The sequence below is a fragment of the Balaenoptera acutorostrata genome, chromosome 9 (assembly GCF_949987535.1).
Source record: "Balaenoptera acutorostrata chromosome 9, mBalAcu1.1, whole genome shotgun sequence".
NCBI lineage: Eukaryota > Metazoa > Chordata > Mammalia > Artiodactyla > Balaenopteridae > Balaenoptera > Balaenoptera acutorostrata.
Window position 1 is genome coordinate 35,772,259 of NC_080072.1, and position 18,989 is coordinate 35,791,247.

Here is an 18,989-nt window from a genome sequence, read left to right on the forward strand (position 1 = left end):
CAAAGTTATACTGGAAGAGTTAATGTCTAGTGTTTACTTAGTATAATGAGGAAGGGGAAAGGGAAAGGACATTTGTTAAACACTACATGTAGCTTGCTGTGCTAACAAGCTCTTTGTTATTTGATTTAGTTGCAAAACCAGCTACTAATGAGGTGTTAGATTGTCATTTTACAAATTAAAAAATTGAGCGTCAGTGGAGTTAAGTAACTTCCCAAAGTCACACAACTATTTAGAGGCAGTGTACGGTAGTGATGAAGAGTACAGGGTCTGGAGCCAGATGGCTTGTGTTCACTTTCTAACTTTACTCCATTAGTTGTATGACCTCGGATAAGTTACTTAACTTCTCTGTGCCAAAGTTCCCTCATTTATAAATGCGGTCGATAGTAGTATCTACCATCAAGTGTTATTGTGAACATTATGTGAATTAATACAAATAAAACCCTGAGAATAGTATCTGGCATTTCATAAGCTATAAATAATTCCTATTATCATAATTATTATACTTGATCCTTCATTCACATCCTCCTTCAAAATAAAATCAAAGGTAAATAACACCTAAACAAACCAACAAACTGTAAAAGACGAAAACTAAATGAAAATGAGAAAGGGAGACAAAAGCAGCAATTGAGCCACAAAGAGTGTCTCTAAGCTCCTTGACAGGCAGAAAAAGGGGCCATGGTGGATCCCAGGTCCTTTCCTATCTAATCGTTGACAGTGCTCTAATGCATCAGGAAAAGCACTCCTCAAACTCTTAGATCTTTATCTAATACATATTAAGTAAAGTAATAAAGCATGTTCTCAAATGTGATTTAACAAAACTGGAGGGGTTTCTTCATTTTGTTTGCTCTTGGTGAAAGCCAAGGGTTTCATTTCATAAAAGCTACTGAATTTGGACAAGAGACAGGGTAAGAGTCCAGATTATGCAGCTTTCAGGTGCCTGCTGCATTCAGGGGAAAGCTTGGAGAAGCTTGAGCATTTGAAGGGACTGTATAGCATAGACCAATAACCTTCGCAAATAAAGTGCTTTTGACAGCTGCTGAATGAAAATTGAGGTTTGAGGTCTTGCATGAGATGAAGATGGAGAGAAAAGAAAAACCCGCTAATTACATCACTAGAGTAGAATTAAATGTCAATAGCCCCTATCTGAGGTTAAAACTTAGGGAGGCAGCATGTAAATAAAGGGGAAAAAAATGAAAAGAGAAAATATATAGGTCCTTAAAAACCCAGGGGAGGAGTACAAACAGAAACAAATTTAGAAAAGAAAAAAATGCACTTAGAAGTTCAGTCCATCCCTCTCCCCTCCTGCAGAGAGTCAGGCACTGGAGATAGTTGATACTGATCCCCACCCCAGGCCAACCCCATAGCCTAGGCTCCTTGCAGCACAGGCATCTCTGAGGCTGAGAAAAGTTTCCTCATCTGAAACTTTTTAAAAAATGACGTAGGGAGCACATTGAATGCAGCCCACTTTAGGTCTTTGGGGGATTAAGAAAAATCCTTTCTCAGGAAGGTTAGCAAGTTTCTGGTGTCCAGGCAGGAGCTTCGTCTCTCCGTCACATCTGTGTGGTCTGACTGGGCAGCTGGGGGTGTCGCCAACATCTCAAGAAGGGTACTGGACTTTAGGGTCCAAGAGAACAGGGGCAGTTTTCTCCCCCCTGTATCCCCCCTGATTGCACAGTGTAGCTGCTTAGTAGACATTTATTGAGTGAATAACTAGTAAATGAATCCCAGAAAAGCCAATTGTCGGTAGTACTCTCTGTAGACAAACACAGGAACAATAAACTACAAATAGTAACCTAAATATCCATCATGGTTATAGAAGTTAAAGGTATATGTATATGTGACGTCAGGTTTCCCCAAAACACCATGCAAGCAGAAAGATAAAGGGAAAAGCATGCAAAAATGAAATGTTCATAACTAAAGTATTGCATAAATAGATTAAATATAGCCTATGTTATGTAATATATTAGACTATAAACTCCAATAATCAAATAGGAAAATATGCATGCCATACTGTTAAATGAAAAAAGTAGTTGGCAACAGTAGATCAAGTATGACTTCAAATTTGCCAATCACAAAGTATATGAGAGTTTTCTGTGTATTTTTCATAGAAAATAACCTAAAAATGTTAACAGTGTTTATCTCTGGATAGTAAGATTTTTGATTACCCTTATTTCACTGTTCTTAATACTGTTTTTTCCTTAATGAAGATCCCCTCCCCCATCCTACATTTATAATCAGAAGATTAATAAAGTGATTTAAAAGTAAAAAATAAATTACTCTCTTGATGTAGCCAGATAGCCTGTATTCTTGTTCTAACCCTGCCTGTGGAATCTTTAGGAAGTTAATTATACTGCTTAGACCCAGTTCCCTTACTTGGAGAATAGAAATACTAATATTGATATGGGGCCTTTCAATTTTACAAGGCAGATGTGTGGATGGAATGAGGGAATGCATGGGAAAGCATTTTGTAAATTGCAAAATACCAGATGCATACAACTGTATAGATGGGGGTGGGCATTGGGATGAGGAGGAAAATGAAAGGGAAAATGACTTTGCATGATTGAGATCAGAGTAAATGAGTGTGACCAGTGGTAAAATTTAGAGACATCATTAGAACAATTTTCTTATAGGAACTGTAAACTTTTGTATTATGGAACTGGAAAAATTACAGAGTGTTAGATTAAGACATTTTCATTCCTGCCATCAAGTTATGCAGAAATGGCTTGTGGGACTCCTTAAAAATTAGGCTAGGCCTCTGGCTGTTGTTTCTTTATGCAGAGGATTACGGGAAGAGAAAATATATTCCCTCACCTCCCACTCTGAGGTTATGTGAGTGGTGGATATGGGGTAGTGGTTGAACCAAAAAATATTCTTATTTAATTCCTTAAGTAAAAACCAGTTTAAAAAAATTAAAGGAAAAGCAAAAGCACAGCTAATTATAACAACTTCTTTCCAAATCCATAATATCCTCTGTGTCCTCTTGATCAAGTCAGTTTCCCTTATTGACCTTCAGTGTTCTCATTTGTTAAATAAGGAGTGTCAACTAAATCATCCTGTAAGTCCCGTTAAGTAATAAGTTCTATGAATCTCAGTTACCAATGTTATATAATGATGGTCTTCCCTTTCTACATATCTGTAAAATTGGAAATCAGGGCAAATGATCATCTTTCCAGTGACATAGACATTCCATTGGCTTCCCTGAGAAATCTTGCTCACTATTTGCTGGTTTGGCTGACACATTATACTAAAATATCATGACTCAATTTTACCTTGGGAAAGTTATTGAAACTTTGTCAGCTTCAGTTCCTTCATTTGTAATCTGGGAACAAAAAGAGTACCTACTTTGGAGGGTCCTTGTGGTGTTACATAAGATACTCCACACAAAATGGTTAGGGCAGTTCCCGCACAAGGTATACGGACAGTCAAAATTAGGTAGTATCATTGATCTGACAAGTGTTGAGTTTTTTCCTAATTTTTTTAAAGCTTAGCACAAGTTGTGAGAAGAGAGGCACTGAAAGATAGAGTTTGACTCAGAGACCTATTTCTTGATGTAAAACTCTCTTTGTGGAACCACGTCCCACACAATCTAAAGAATGCCATGTTCTTCCATTAAACCTCAAGTGGCTGAAAAGGCTGATATCCTTGAGCCTGCATTTGTTTTTGTTGGGACGTACACAAGCTAAACTATACAAAGCCAAGCTACAACAACATAAAATAAACCCAAATTAATGTACTGTTTTTTTGCAAAAGGATAAATAGAGCATTTTATTAACACTTTTTTTTTTTGCAGCAACAAAATGATAGTCCACATCTTTTCATTCAACACAGCAGAAGCGATGATCACGTTACATCACTTTGAGACACAAAGCAAAAGATATTTTTATTATCTTAAGATCAAGAATGGTTTGCATTTTTAAAACAAACTTTATGTTTTATATTTGCATTAACAGGGCCTCCAGTTACTAGCACAATACAATGAACAGATCAAATATCCAGAATAGACAATTAAACACACCAATAGTATTTTAAGTTGAATTGGGAAATGCATCATTGTCATTTTAGAACATTATAAAGAGGTCTGATGTTAACTTTTTAAAGGAAAAAAAATCATTCCAACCACCCAAACAGCTACCACAAGCAAAATGAAGATAATATACAGACAGGAAATTTTATTCATTGCACTTATTGCTCGGTACACAAATGTTGCAATTCCTATTGAGTTATATTAAGAAATGACAAGCAAAATGCCTCTGCCCCATCTAAAATTCTATGACTCTATGAAAGTAGAAATTGCAGTCCCCTAACCCAACATTAGGTGTATGCTATTTTTGGTTTTTTGTGAAGATTGTTTATTATGTATCTGTGTATGGATATGTATAAGATGTACAGATATATATATAGATATAATTTTAATATAATTTATTGTCCTATATATTTAAGACAAATATTTTAATGGGAATTTAAGTAATAAAATTGTCTACTTACAATATCTCTATTAAGTTTATCTTTTCATATTATATATAGCTCTGTGGCACAAGTTTTATATATATTTAATTACTAAGGAAGAAGGATATCTATATCGTTTCTATTTCTTTTGTTGTTAATATTGCATTTTAAGGGCTATATCTCCATAGTAAATTTCTTATTAGATTCTTTATGGTGTATGCATCTTTTTTTTTCTAATGCAAGTTACAACCAGTACAAAGTTGTAATAAAAAATACATTGGAGTTTATTTATTTTTAATATTTTTTGCAAAAAAGTTAAGTGATATGCTACATGAAAAGTCAGATTTTATTAAGTGTGAAGTGTTTTATACTGTTAGGTAAATGAATGGAAGAACATGAAGCATACCCCTCACTTTACAAGTTCCTTTTCACAGATATAAACGTTTGTGCCGAAGCATTTCATATAAAACACTGCAAGATAGTCCTCTTGAGAATCAACAAAATATTCTACATTATGTAATAACAATAATTATTTAGTACACCTTGCTAGTTGCTAGCCCACAACATTCTTCTCTGCATGACAGATATCTCAACTCCATGATTTAACTCAACAAATGTTGCCGACATCTAATGCAGCCAACATGACAACTTCACTTTTTTTTAACAGGATTTCTGCACGATATCTTGCCATACAGTGTAACAAATACATAAGTGCATTTTGCATGATCAAGTAGCTTTGGCTTCCTAACCTCTGTAGGATGGGGTGTGCCAGCTGTTTCAGTTGTGCTTTATTAAGTGGTGATGAGTTTTAGCTCATATGAATCCAATGAGTAACTACTTGCTTCTACAGTTTTGACCAGTCAACCTTTAAATCACAAATGCAAGAATGGATGACTTGAATGGAAATGATGGAATTTCACAACTTCTATAGATTGCACTTGATGGTAACTTCATGAGTTTGTTTTGATTTCATTTTTACAGCAAGACTTGCCTGGTTGGTATGTTTACATGTTTACACCACATTTTTAAAAAATTTTTGTGCGATCACAATTAATTTAATCACAAACACTAAAAATAAATCCAGCAATTAGCTTTGTTATGAATAATCACCTCGGTCCTTATAAGTGTGTGAGTCTTGTACGTCTTCTTGTACAAATTCCTCTTTCTTTTCCCAACCATTAGGCCAACCTCCATTGGCTTGTGTTGTGGCACCGTAAGACTTGGTGGTACCATAATTTATATAATTTTGAGTAATGTCCCCTGTTTCTTCATCGAGCTCATCTTCGTGGATAAATCCACATTTTTCTTCACTTGTTTCCTCAGGGTCTGCCCAGGGTTGCTTCTCTCCTGAGGCGAATATTGCATAAAATATAACTCCACCATAGTGGACTAGGGCAGCGATCAGGAAGACATACTGCCACTCTTCACGTGACTGCAGTGACAAAAAGTGGCACTGTGAGAACAAACTCCCCATGTTTGAAAAGCCTAACATCTCTGAATGTTCCACCATCAAGCTTTTCATAAAATGCTATCTTCAGGGGAAACACCTGTTCTGATCACATAAAGCAAATAATGGGATAGAAATGTTCTAGAATACTAAGACTTTCATTCAAAAAATTTTAAAAAAATTTTAAAGTTCTGAAATAGAACTCCAAATATATCTAAGGTCTGTTAATTTTTAAAATATTCATAACCTATCTTTTAATTTCCATTGAGTTACTTATTTTTTCTCCCACTTCTTTTATTTCCTTTTGGTAAACCATAATTTAGAAGCTCTACCTATAAAGACAAACAGCTGATAACAATACTCTTCCATCAATTACTGCAGAGAAGTCTGAATTGATGTTTACAAATAAAGCTCAGAAGACTTCCACTTGTTTATACTAATGAGCTTGGTTGTTGTTGTTTTGCCTCACCAGGGATAACAGAAATATTAAAAGGTGTTTAAGAGCATAACACTTATTTGTTGAGGAAGAGGGTTCCCTCAGAGCTCTTAGAGAGAAATTCTCTTCTGAACCTCAGTTATCTCCCCTACTCAGAGATGTGGTGACTGGATCACAAAGAGAATGCCAAAGAGAATATATTAATGCTTTTCCCCAACCATGAGAGAGATATTCTACAAATGAACATCTCTTTTGCTCTATCTTACCTTATTCTTTGTCATTGCACCAACAATAATAGGGCAAACCATTCCTGACAATGTGCCAACACCATTTGAAATGCCCATTAAGATACTGGCATATCTTGGAGCAATATCCAAGTGGTTAACATTGAAACCTGAAATACACACATAAGATGTGACTCAGAGAATCCCAAACCTCTAAGAAGTGGGTGACTATAGAATTTCCTCTACCACATTCACCACCCTCCTTAAAAGACACCAGGTTCATATCATGTGCTTAATAACTACTTTTTGATAATTTAGCTCAGGGATATAATGAGAATGAAAGGAGGTATGATTTGTTATCCAACACTTAATATGTGATATTCACTCCACAGAGAAGAGGAGACATTCACTTAAAATAAAGAGTAAGCGTAAGCAGGGGAAAAGTGAGTAGTGAGTCATAACATATCCAAATAATAATTTCTAAATGTTTTATTTCTTTTACTTTCTAGTGGAAATATGTTGAGTAAACCTTCTCAACATTCAAAATGTTAAAGGGGAAAGTAGAATATATAGACTTTTTATCACTAACAAAAATCAGTGTCACAAGTACATATTTTTTTAAAAAGTATCTTACCAGAGATAGCAAATCCACTGAATCCCACTGCAAGTACCAAGAACGAGATCGCTACCCCTCTAGTATGAGAATAACCAACAACCAGAAGCAGCGTTGCTTCCATGCCAAAACCTTCAGAAACAGACACATGAAAATATTTCAGAAATTTATGTAAATCCTTCTAATGAGTCAGAACTGTTAAAAATGATCACACATCAATATTTGACCTAGCAAACCACTTCAGGGAGTCTATGTTAAAAAATAATAATAACAGTAATAATTTATGCACAGAGGTTACTGAAGCCTTCTTTGTGTTTTAATAAAAACATCAAAAACAACCTTAAGTTTCAATGGTGGGAAAGGTAAAGTTAGTCATGCAATTATTTAAAACTAGGAGTTATGAAAATTTGAAGATGGGAAAATGATTATGAATGAACAGTGAGGGCACAAATTTAACAGCATATTTTATATACATGGAAAAAGTTGACTCACTCATGTCAATTTGAACTTCGTGAAATAAAAACATGTTCTTAACATCACTTATGTACTTACCACCACAATTCATGATCTTTCTTACTGTAGTAGTTGAAAGAATTTGCTTGCTTCTTAGAAAATCTGCAATCTGCCCTCCAATAGGCACAATAATTGTCATTACTAAGTGTGGCACAGCAGATAGCATGCCAACCTGATGAAAAACAGAAAGGGGAGAAATATACGTGACCATAAGTAATATGGGCAATTTAATAGTCTCATAAGCTCTTTACGGACAAGGAAGAAAAAAAAAATACTGTCTCTAAATGACCACTTACTTACTTATTCCCAGAATAAGCAATAACTTCCACAGAAAAAAATGAGAAAAGTTAAGCAAATTTACTTTGATCCCTTTTTATCTTCTAGAAGATAATACTTTTTTTCTGAGTCAGTAAATTTTGAGTTTATGAGTAAACTACCCTGAATTTTATCACAGAGTGATTCACATTTATGTATCCATTTTATAGTCTTAAATATGTTTGCAAATAATCATCATTAGCAAGAGAGGGGGAGAGAAAGAGAGACAGAGACAGAGTCAGAGAGAAGAGAAATACATTTGACAAACCTTGAAGAGACTATTTTAAAATTCATTTTAATTTATAATAAGTCTAAAACCCTAATTCCATTTAAAATGTATACCTCTTATGAGTTTTATATTTAGTTTCTATAGATTAAGAGCCCAGAAAATGCAGATCAATTCTCAATTTTAGTCATTTCCTTGTCAAATACCAATATTTGGTCACATTGTCATAGAGCGGTATATAGTTTCTGTACTAATTTCATACTAAATGGCCCAATCTAAAACCTAACCTGCCAGCATCAATTCAACACACATGTTTTGATCAATAATTATGTGTAAGACATTGTCCTCTGGACATCATGGGGGCAGAAGTTATGAATAAAATACATGTTAATTGTATATTACCACATATATGTAAATTTTGTATATATAAAGATACAAGGAAGATTTTTACTAAGTATACTTTCAAGTGCAATTCCTGGAAAATGGTAAGTATTACATAAATGTCTATTATTTGTATAAACATGCCCTTCCAAACTAGATTACTGAAGGTTTGAGAAAAGATTCTATTTTATAATGCTGTATACTGTGGTGTCACGACCATGGACTTGGTATGGTTAATGATTAATTGAGGTAGTAAATGACTCTAAAATACCTTAAATATCCAAGCACTTTAATTCTCTCTTTCACTCCAGACGGAAAATTTTTAATATTATTATTCTCAGTGCATTGACGAAGAATCTGTGACTTAGGAGGGTTATGCCATTCTCAAGGGGTTGAGAAGTTTTATATATGAGTATAGGCTGAGACTCTGTGTGTGTGTGTGTGTGTGTGTGTGTGTGTGTGTGTGTGTGTGTGTGTATGAAAAAGCCATTGCACTTGTGGTTTTGTCTATAGGATACTCAATTTAACTAAGGTTGGTTAGAACCAGTCTCCATGTAAATATTTCAGTTCACTTAAATTTTGTTGCACTTCTGAAAGATGGTCTTAATACCGTTATTTACAGGTAAGAAAACTGAAGATGACAATTATTCAAGAGCAGGCCCAAGATTATGTTATGTATCAACAGTCTCTTGCAGAGCTTGGATTTGGGACCATGTCAGCCTGGCTCCAAAACCCATGCTTTATTTCCTTAATCACCTCCTTTTCACATTTTTCAGGTAAGTCAGTAATTGTTTTTTTTAAAACCAGTATAATTAAAATCTTCAGGCCAATCTGTGTGTGTAGAATTTATCCAAAATTTTAGTTAAAAATATAGTAAGTGAATCAGAGCAACATATCTGATTATATTTAGTTTTTGCAAGAGATCGCTGCTTTTACTCAGGCATTTTCAATTAATTGGAGTTACCGGGCCAGAATGACCACACAGTTTCATTAACATCAGTTGGCTCCTTCACTCTCCCCCACGAGACCTGACTTTATTAATAGCCTCAGTGTCATATTTGTCCTAGATTGTGAAAATGGACTCACACCTCCAGCAGCCTTTGTTGAGAAGTATAACACCTCTCAGAGCTCCCAAAGGCTACCCTGCAATGTTTGATCAGCTCCAGAGAGAGGAGCCCTGTCTAAAGCAGTCATTCTTCTCAAGAATGGAGGAAACAGTTTCCTTAGAAACAGGGATTACAAAAGAGCTCTTAGAATAGAGACTCCTAAATTCAGGTTTTCTTCAGTCCCAGGCCTTAGACAGTCTTTCAAGTAGAGACATAATATGAATAGCGAGCCCAGCTGGACTTACGTAATGACATGAAGAGAAATAGCAAGTCCATGGCCAGTATAGACAAATGGATTCAGCAAAGGGCTTGGCACAGACATGGCATTGAACAAATACTTGTGAAATGCTTAAATGAATTACGGTTTACCTGAATTTGAATGGTATAGTAAAGGAAATTGAAACACATAAATCAAAGGATATGGGCTTACACTTGATTCTGTCACTTATTGTTAGCTTGGCCTTAGGCAATTTAAATACCTTCCCTAGTCTCTGATTCCCCGTCATTTCCATAGAAATGATGAAAGTTATCCAGCTGGTAGACCAAACAAGGTTGTTCATGAGTATGAAAGGACCTTGTAAATTTCATATAAAGTAGTATTTTTATGTTCATTTTACCCTTCTAAAAATCTCAAAATGATTATATTTTCATAGCGACAAATAAATGTCTGTAGCATTGAGAATGCTGTGCTGTAATTGGAAATGTATTATTTTTGTCTACACCAGCAAGCTGTGAACTCTTGAGGAAAGGAACCACATTTTTATTTCTGAATCTAACACATAAATCTTCACATATCATGTTCCACAAATGCTTGCTAAATGATTAAACTGGATAAATAACATACAAGAATGTTTTCAGATATTTTTGCCATCCTCAAGTCTTTTAGCCAGACAGAATTCTGAGAGCATTGAAGAAGAGTTAGATTGATAATTATATAAATACAATTCTATTTTAATAAAATAATTTTTGTTCACTGCTGTACTGTCTTTGACCTGAAACTTAAAGGGAATTATGCTTATTTACAGGGAAAAGGCTATATTGCTGCCCACCCCAACCAGGATGCAAGCTCTATGAGGGCAGAGACTAGGTCTGTTTTGTCTGTTTTCCCAGCAACAAAGAGCCATTTCTATCAGGCACTTGATTGTAGTAGGCACTCAAACACCTTACTTAGTCTTTGTTTATTAGAAGTTATTTGTTGAATAAATAAATGAATAACTCATGAAATTTAGAAGATAAAATCTTGGCAAAGGAACTTAATAGTCACTTAAGTACCAAAATAATGCTCTAGTTAAAGAAGGATAATTTTTACATACCTTGCTGATTTCAAATCCAAAGACTTCCTCAAAATATGCTGGCTGACTAATAAGCAATAAATAAAAAGTCCAGCTTCTGCAGAAGTTCGCAACAATTATTGCATAGACTGGCATAGATGTAAAAAATTTCCTCCATGGAGTCCTGAATTTCTGAAATCCCAAAAAGAGAGCCATTCTGACCATTATAAATATTTTCTAACTTAAATGGGAATAATAGATACTTCGCATTTTTAGGATATGTATGTTGGGGCATGAGTAGGAGGTAGGCAGGAGGTAGTGAATCATTAATTGCAACAGTCCAGTCAACCTTAGCTGCATGAATAATTGTTGAAAGAAAAAAAAAAAAAGGATATCAGTCTCTCCTTCTGATTAAATTGATTTAGTTTTAGAAATATACAAGATTTATATTTATAGAAAAGTAATTCCAAAAGCATAGATCCTAGTTTCCAAGATCTTTGTTTTGTTTTGGCAGTGATAGATCAGGTCTTAGCTAAAACTCACTGCCAAATCAGTGACCTTGTTGGTATCTGACATATTTTATTTAAAATGTTGAAAATTCAATGTATCAATAGTTAGGAGGAGAAAAATAAGAAGAATTAAGAGTGCAATATTCTAGACCCTATCAAAAGTCAATGATAACACTACCTAACTACAAATTATCTTGATAGCCAGTGCATATCAGTATAAACTCTGTGACACTGGAGTGTAAGATTTGGTAAAATTCACATGGTATACATCTGGGTTAAAGCATTTGGCCACCCAGCACACCATGGGTACATCACAACTAGTTATTTATGATATTCAAGACATTCAAAATTAACTTAAATATGATTGGCTTTGCTTATGACACTCAAAAAATTACACCTAGTATACTTAAAGATCCTGTGTATGCCCAAATATAAAACAAGTATCTTCCCCCAAGACTAATATTTTTAGACCGTAAAATATCTTTCACAGTTCCAAACACTTTCTCAGTTCTTTATTTTGAACACTGAAATACTTTTTGATGAAGAAACAATAGCCTACTATAACTGTGTTTAATGCTAGCTTTGGATTATTAACCTGACCAAATTAGTAAAAGAGGTGACATACGTATTTTACACAGATTTAGTAATTATTCCTGGATGTAGAACCTCATAACTGCTAGTATTAATTGTGAATCTAATGAAACTTCTTACAGATCACTTTAAAGCAATATAGTAGGAAGATATATTGTGGTGATCACAAGGAACAAATCAAAACACAAAAACCTGTCCTAATAATAAACAGTGAGTATTGTGGCTTTAGATAAAAGTTCTAGTGACACCATCATAGATGGATTCAAAAAGTGCAGATTTAAAAGAATTTTTTCTGATGTATTCTGGAAAAGTGGTGCCAGATGAATCTACTTATTTCAAAGATGGCCAAATGCAGGAATGTCTATTATAGCATTATAGTTGAATAAATAATAACTTCAGAACATTATAAGAAGAAAATATTTTTTTCCTGCTGAGAAGGTGTTGTTTTTAATTCATACCAGGATCATCTCTATTAAGTAATTTTTCTTCAGGCTACAAAACATTTCAACAAATATAAGAGAAAAGTGTCTAATCACATATCTTAAAAAATTGCTGGTGGCTGTAGGAGGGCTTATGGTATCCTGATAACATTCTATTTACTGAACTGGCTGTTTGCTTCACAGGTGTGTTTAATTTATAAAAAATCAGCAAGCTATTTGCTTATGATTTGTGCACTTTTCTGTATGTATTTATATTTAATTATCTTGTAAAGAAAAAAATAGAGATTTAAAAGACATTAGAGTCAACTGCAATATGTGATCCTTAATTGGATCCAGACTCAAAACAAATGGCTACAAAAGACATGAATATTGACTAAGTATTAGGATTTGAATAGGGTATCAGAAACTTGAATATGATCTAGGTATTAGATAATGTTAGAGAATTATTTTCAGTTGTGTTAGGTATGATGATAGTACTTAGACTGTGAAGGAGAATATTCTTATTTTTCTAGAGATGCATGTATTTTTGGGTAAAGTGTTATGATACCTCATTTACTTTAAAATCGTTCAGCAAAAAGAAAAGTGAAATAAATAAGGCAAGATGTTAAAAACTTGTTTCTATACAGTGGATATATGGATGTTCCTGTTACTTACTCTTTCGATTATTATTGAAATTGATCACAAAAAAAGTTCAAAATAACTAAAGTACAAGTCCTATTCCCACTTGATCTCATTTTTAGATTTACTTCAGGAAAGTAAAAAACATCAGTAAGAAGTAAAATATTGTGTCTAGAAACACAGTAAGGTCTAGAAAATGGGGAGTTTGAGCTTATCTATACTGTTTTATTGATCTACCAATTATTCTTTTTTGGGTCATTTCCAGAAATTGGTTTTCAATTAGACTAAATTTCTTATTGTTTTAAAAAATTTATGCCTGACCTGGACACACAACCTCTCGAGAACTGGTAAATAAAAGAAGTATATTTGATCACTGAAGATATGGGCCAATCAGACTATTTTTGACTAGAAATTGAAGCGAAGTACTGAACTCACCATAGATTAGTCTATGTTTAGATTCCGTTCAGAGCAACTGGAGCTGGTGGGCACCAGAGCTTACTGCCAACATCCACACCACCCCACATATCACCACTTGCTTCTTGAGTAGCTACCATTAGAAAGAAATGACCAGTCTCTTTACAGAAGGAAACAAGAAGGTCACGTTTGAATGCCAGTCTATTTAGCTAATGGAACAATTATAATGTAAGATTTTTTTTAAGTACTGGCTTAACTTCTGAATGATATCCAATATGGCATTTTTCTTATTCATTAAAGGCCAAGATACCCTCAGCAACAATGGGTGACAGACCTTTTTTTTTTACCTAGGATGAGATGTCGAAGACAGGCCTTCCCTAATAAATGAAGTAGAGAATCAGAGCTGAAATAAAATACAGTTGAAATTGGAGAGAAGCCTTTAAAAGAAAGAGGAGAAGCATAATGCATGAGGGGCATTGGTTCCTCAGCCAATGTAACTTCCTCAGCCAGAGTAACTTCCAACTCTTAGCATAAAGAAATTGAGTTATTGATTAGGTGCTGAATTACTGAACCTGTCTAAATACATTACTTTTGCTTAACAGTTTTCTTTTCTTTTCTTTTTTGTAGCATCAGATGGCTATTCATGAATTACTATTTATGATGTATTAATATGTGTGCTAAAATATTTACTTATTGATATACAACTGCATTTCTCTCTACATCAGCAAATCCTGCCCAAGAAACTAAATCATAATTAGAAAAAGGCTTCACAACATTGTCTGTATAATACTTGATCTTCATATAGTAGTCCTAAAAAATTGGTAACATTTTATCAATAAAAGGATTATATTATATTAAGAATACTTTTCAGGTTAGCTACCTATGGTTGGCATGCTAATGCTCACTAATGCTAGTGTTTACTAAATCACATAGAAATACACATGTATAAAACTTAGATTTAGAATATTCAATGAACAAAGCTAGCCCTTTTCATGACTGTGTTAGGTGATTTGACATTTCCTATAATCTAAATTTAACAAATATTGGTTGAATTTGTTTCAATTATGAGCTATGTTGAACTGTTTTTAAAAACTTGCTGAGGTTTACAGTCATAGCTATAATTCAGTTGAAATTTGAAGATGCATAGGAAAAGATAAAGGAAAGAAAAGAAATCATAGATGGAGGAAGTAGCAATCATTTCTAAGTCAGGGAATATGCATGGAGTAAAGAAAACAATCATGATTGATAACAAATTAGTTTTGTTGAATAGGGACTCATAAAATAATCTTGTTGGTCGAAGGGAGGTGAGATGGAGAACAAGAATAGGAATATACACCATAATAAAGTTCTTACTTCCATTGCACCTAAAAGATTTGCACTCTCTCCAATGCTTTCTTCTATGTACCTACGTTCTTCATCTGTAATAGTAGGATGCTTTGCAGGACTCTCATAAGACACCAGAAGCCAAAACATGTACCAGATCATTCCAAAGCTTCCTGAAAGCAAAAGTTGAAAAGGAAAAGCCATCATAAATTTAACATTCCATTTAACAGTCATTTACTGGAATAAAACTACAATAATCTTGTGATATTCCATAGAATATGAATTCAAGCTTATGTTTCTCCAAATGAATCTAGCCATCTCTGCTTGTCTTTTGCCACCAGACTTCAAGCATCCTGAAGATTGGTCCTGTAGTTTTATCTCTTTGTTACTATTAAATAATGTGGATACACAGGAAATTCACAATAAACAATTATTGAATGGTATAGTTTGGAACATGTTCATACATCCAACAAAGATTTACTGAGAAGTTACTCTTCCAGGTACTCTGCTGAGTGAGAGAAATTTGATAAACAAGACAAAAGTCCTGTCCTCAAAAAATTTCGCTAGGAGTGAATCCTTTTATTTTTGTCTGTCTTTAATATGTGCCAGTCTGCATTTCCACGGAAAAGAAATGCTTGTTTCCCTCTCCTGTTAGCACTTCCAGATCTAGTAAACAGACTATTAAATAAAATCTAGAAGAATATTTTAGCCTGAATAACTATTATACATGAAAAATGGGCTTCTGTAATTAATGTGGTAACATTCAGCAGTTTATGTGACTGTATACCACAGCACATACTATTGCTTATTGATCATTGTTTGGGCAGATGAAAGTTATGAATTCCAATATAATAAATATACTACTTCAAGTTCTTTTTCATCCCTTTATATAGCACTCTCACCATTAAAATATGCCCTTATTGTGCAATATAAATCTGAAGCATTAATAATAGAAAAATTTCACATAATTTATTCTGGTTTCCCAGCAACTGGCCATTTCATTTCTGCCTCATACTGTTCAATTTTCCCCCTGGGTAACAATATAAATGCCCCTGATCTCTATAATACTGTTTTGGGGTTTTTTTGTCTATTCAATCTCTAAGTGTTCCTGAGTACCATAAGTTCTGATGTGCTGTGCCCTTTTAATTACTGAACATGACAGCAAACCCTATTTGGAATCAGATGGTGTATGAAAATTTGGTATAGTATAGTGGTTATGGAGTATGGTTCTTCCCAGATGAGAATCCTGGCTGTGTCACTCATTAGCCACATCTTCTAATCAGTAACTAAATCCCTGAAAATCTCCGTTATGAAATTAGATAATTCCTTTTTTTATAAAATTGTTGCAAACAGAAGTTAAGGGAGGTAATACATAAAGCAACTAGCACAGAGGATGGCACAAAATAAGCACTCAATAAATGAGAACTCTTGTAATTTAGTAATAATTATCATTTCCACTAACTGAATATATCTAAAATGCCAGACACTCAGCTAATTGCTATATATGCATTATATTTTTTTAATGTAAGCTGCCATATGGGTCTTATCTCATTAATTTTTAAAATATGCATATTGAATGTGTGGCTCAAAGACCAAATTTTTGTTACACACAGCAAGTAAACAAGTACTATTATATGACATTTTCAGATTAATATTTAAACTTTGTAGCATTCAATGATAAATATTGAGACATAACTTGAAATACTGAGGTTGGTTTTCATGAGTCCTTTGTGGAAATAAATATTCTTACTTTAAAGTCACATCACATCTTCAATTAAGTAATGGACTAAGGCACAAATCAGAGAATTTAATGGATGGCAACACCAACTTGTAATATATACCCTATAAGTAAGTGCCTTAAACCTCTTTGAATTATGGGCTTTTTAAAAAATCAAACAAAAGGTATGGATTAAAATCTTATAAAAAGATTTCCCTAGAACACAAAAATATGTACAAGTACATGTATGGCTTACCATTTAGGGCATTCACGAATCCAAAACCCAACCAAGGCTTTTTTTTTTTTTTTTAACATCTTTATTGGAGTATAATTGCTTTACAATGTTGTATTAGTTTCTGCTGGATAACAAAGTAAATCAGCTACATGTGTATATATATCCCCATACCCCCTCCCTCTTGAGTCCCTCCCTATCCCACCCCTCTAGGTGGTCACAAAGCACCGAGCTGACGTCCCTGTGCTATGCAGTTTCTTCCCGAAGTGAGAGAGTAGCACTGACACATATACACTACCAAATGTAAAATAGCTAGTGGGAACCAACCATGGCTTTTGAACCAGGATAAGAGACCCTACTATAAAGTACATTTAATAACGTTCTGCAAATATAAGAACTTGCTTTGATGAGAACATTTCAAAATTAGAATGGATCATAGCAAATTTGGAAGCAGCCAGGTCCTGTTCTGCTCGCCATGACTTCATTAATCTTTCAGATTCTCCTGCCCATGTTCAAAAATGGTATTAATCAGTGACAGCATCAGTTGGAATCCAGATCTTATATTTCTTCTTTCCTTTTTATTAAAAAAGCATCTCTTAGAGAGAGACTACAGGGATACTTTCAAGTAGTAAGCTTCCAGATTCTGGTTAGAAAGTGAACAGAAAGGGAGTTTGGACTTTGGGTTTTGTGTCATTTTTTTTCCACTTAATCTTCTTTAATTCTGGGGAAATGTGGACTAAAATGTGCTGCTGCTGCAGCTGACTGCTAATATTTCATCACAAAATTGAATTTTTACATTAGCACTAATATCATCTTTCAGCTTTCTACCCCTATTGAGTCTTGAGGAAGCAGGATTAGGGAAATGACCAAGAAAGCAGTAGCCAAAAAAGAGAAGTGGGTGCTGCCCAGCTTCTTCCTCTTAATCAGCTTTGAATCAAGAGCTAATTTAATTATTTCATAATCAAGGACAACACATACCATATATTACAAAGTTTCCATCAGCAATGTGGTTGCTTTTAAAAACAATAACAGTGTAGAGAAAATCACAGAGCTAAAACATTTTCCTTGATCTTCTCAGAATAAAAGGAAAGGAATCTTAATGAAAAAATAATAATTAGCAAACACAGTATAGTCACTGATCTATCTTACTGTTTTAGTTTATGCACATTTCTTTTAACTCTATTGTATAGAAATGCAACATACCATAGACATAGAATACTGAAGACCAGCCAGTATACTGTACAAGAATGCCAGCTAAAGGCATTGCAATCACAGCTCCAGCATAGGAACCTAAAGTAGAAGAGAAAAATGGGAGGAAGGTAAGTGAAATCAATAAAATTCTTGACTTCTTTTCATGTTCCTTGGTTGGATCACACAAACACACCCTTGCACACTTGGGTGCATGTGCACTCACACCCATGCACATCCCAACACATACATATGTCTATGTACTTAGCCTTAGGAGTACAAGACTACACAAGTGAATAGTACCTACATACCCAAGTCAGATATATAAAAACAATACTATAATAAAAAAAAACATTTAAAAGGCTATAATAAAAATTATTCATAAATATATTTGAAAACCAGATGAAATGAACAAACTACTATAAAATACAAAATGTAAGAAGGAATAGAGGATTTGAGGAGACCAATAATAATTACAGAAATTGAAATGGTGGGTCAAAAACCTTTCCTCACGTATACATAGACATACCACAAATGGTTTTACAGGTGAGTTTTACCAACTTCCAACTCTTATCAAAGTTGTTCCTAAGCTTTTACCTGCCATAACTATATCTGCACATAATACTCACCACAAAAGGAGGTGGTTGCCAGTCTACTCCTCTCTAGAGGAGGGGCCCATTTGCTCCATATCCCATGACATGCTGGGTAGGTGACGCCCTATGATGGGAGAAGATATCCATCACCATTTAGGATGCAGGATCGTTGGAAAATACGTACATTCACTTCTCTGATGCTAATGCTGTTTCCTTAGAATGGGCGCAAGGTCCTAGGAAAAGCTGCCACTCATGGACCTTTCTTTGCTCATTTCATGAAATTCCATTTTAAAAACTTTCAGCCCAGACCAGGTAAGACATGGCCTTTTTTTTAGTCACCTGTTCAAATTCATCCCGCCCTTCAAGACTTCCTACTACCTCAAGTT

General features: G+C 34.3%; 1 protein-coding gene across 2 annotated transcripts in view; it reads right to left on the reverse strand.

The window, feature by feature from the left end:
* Positions 1–3,769: 3,769 nt before the first annotated feature.
* Positions 3,770–18,989, reverse strand: part of SLC17A6 (solute carrier family 17 member 6) — a 38,090-nt gene continuing 22,870 nt past the window's right edge. For both annotated transcript variants that reach the window (XM_007174809.2, XM_007174810.3), the window contains 8 exons: positions 18,640–18,727; positions 18,026–18,112; positions 14,904–15,046; positions 11,021–11,170; positions 7,719–7,851; positions 7,188–7,298; positions 6,596–6,723; positions 3,770–5,878 (listed from right to left, as the gene is read on the reverse strand). In XM_007174809.2, the coding sequence (XP_007174871.2) occupies positions 5,543–5,878; positions 6,596–6,723; positions 7,188–7,298; positions 7,719–7,851; positions 11,021–11,170; positions 14,904–15,046; positions 18,026–18,112; positions 18,640–18,727 (1,176 nt within the window). In that variant the 3' untranslated portion in view covers positions 3,770–5,542. The remainder of the gene's footprint in view (positions 5,879–6,595; positions 6,724–7,187; positions 7,299–7,718; positions 7,852–11,020; positions 11,171–14,903; positions 15,047–18,025; positions 18,113–18,639; positions 18,728–18,989) is intronic.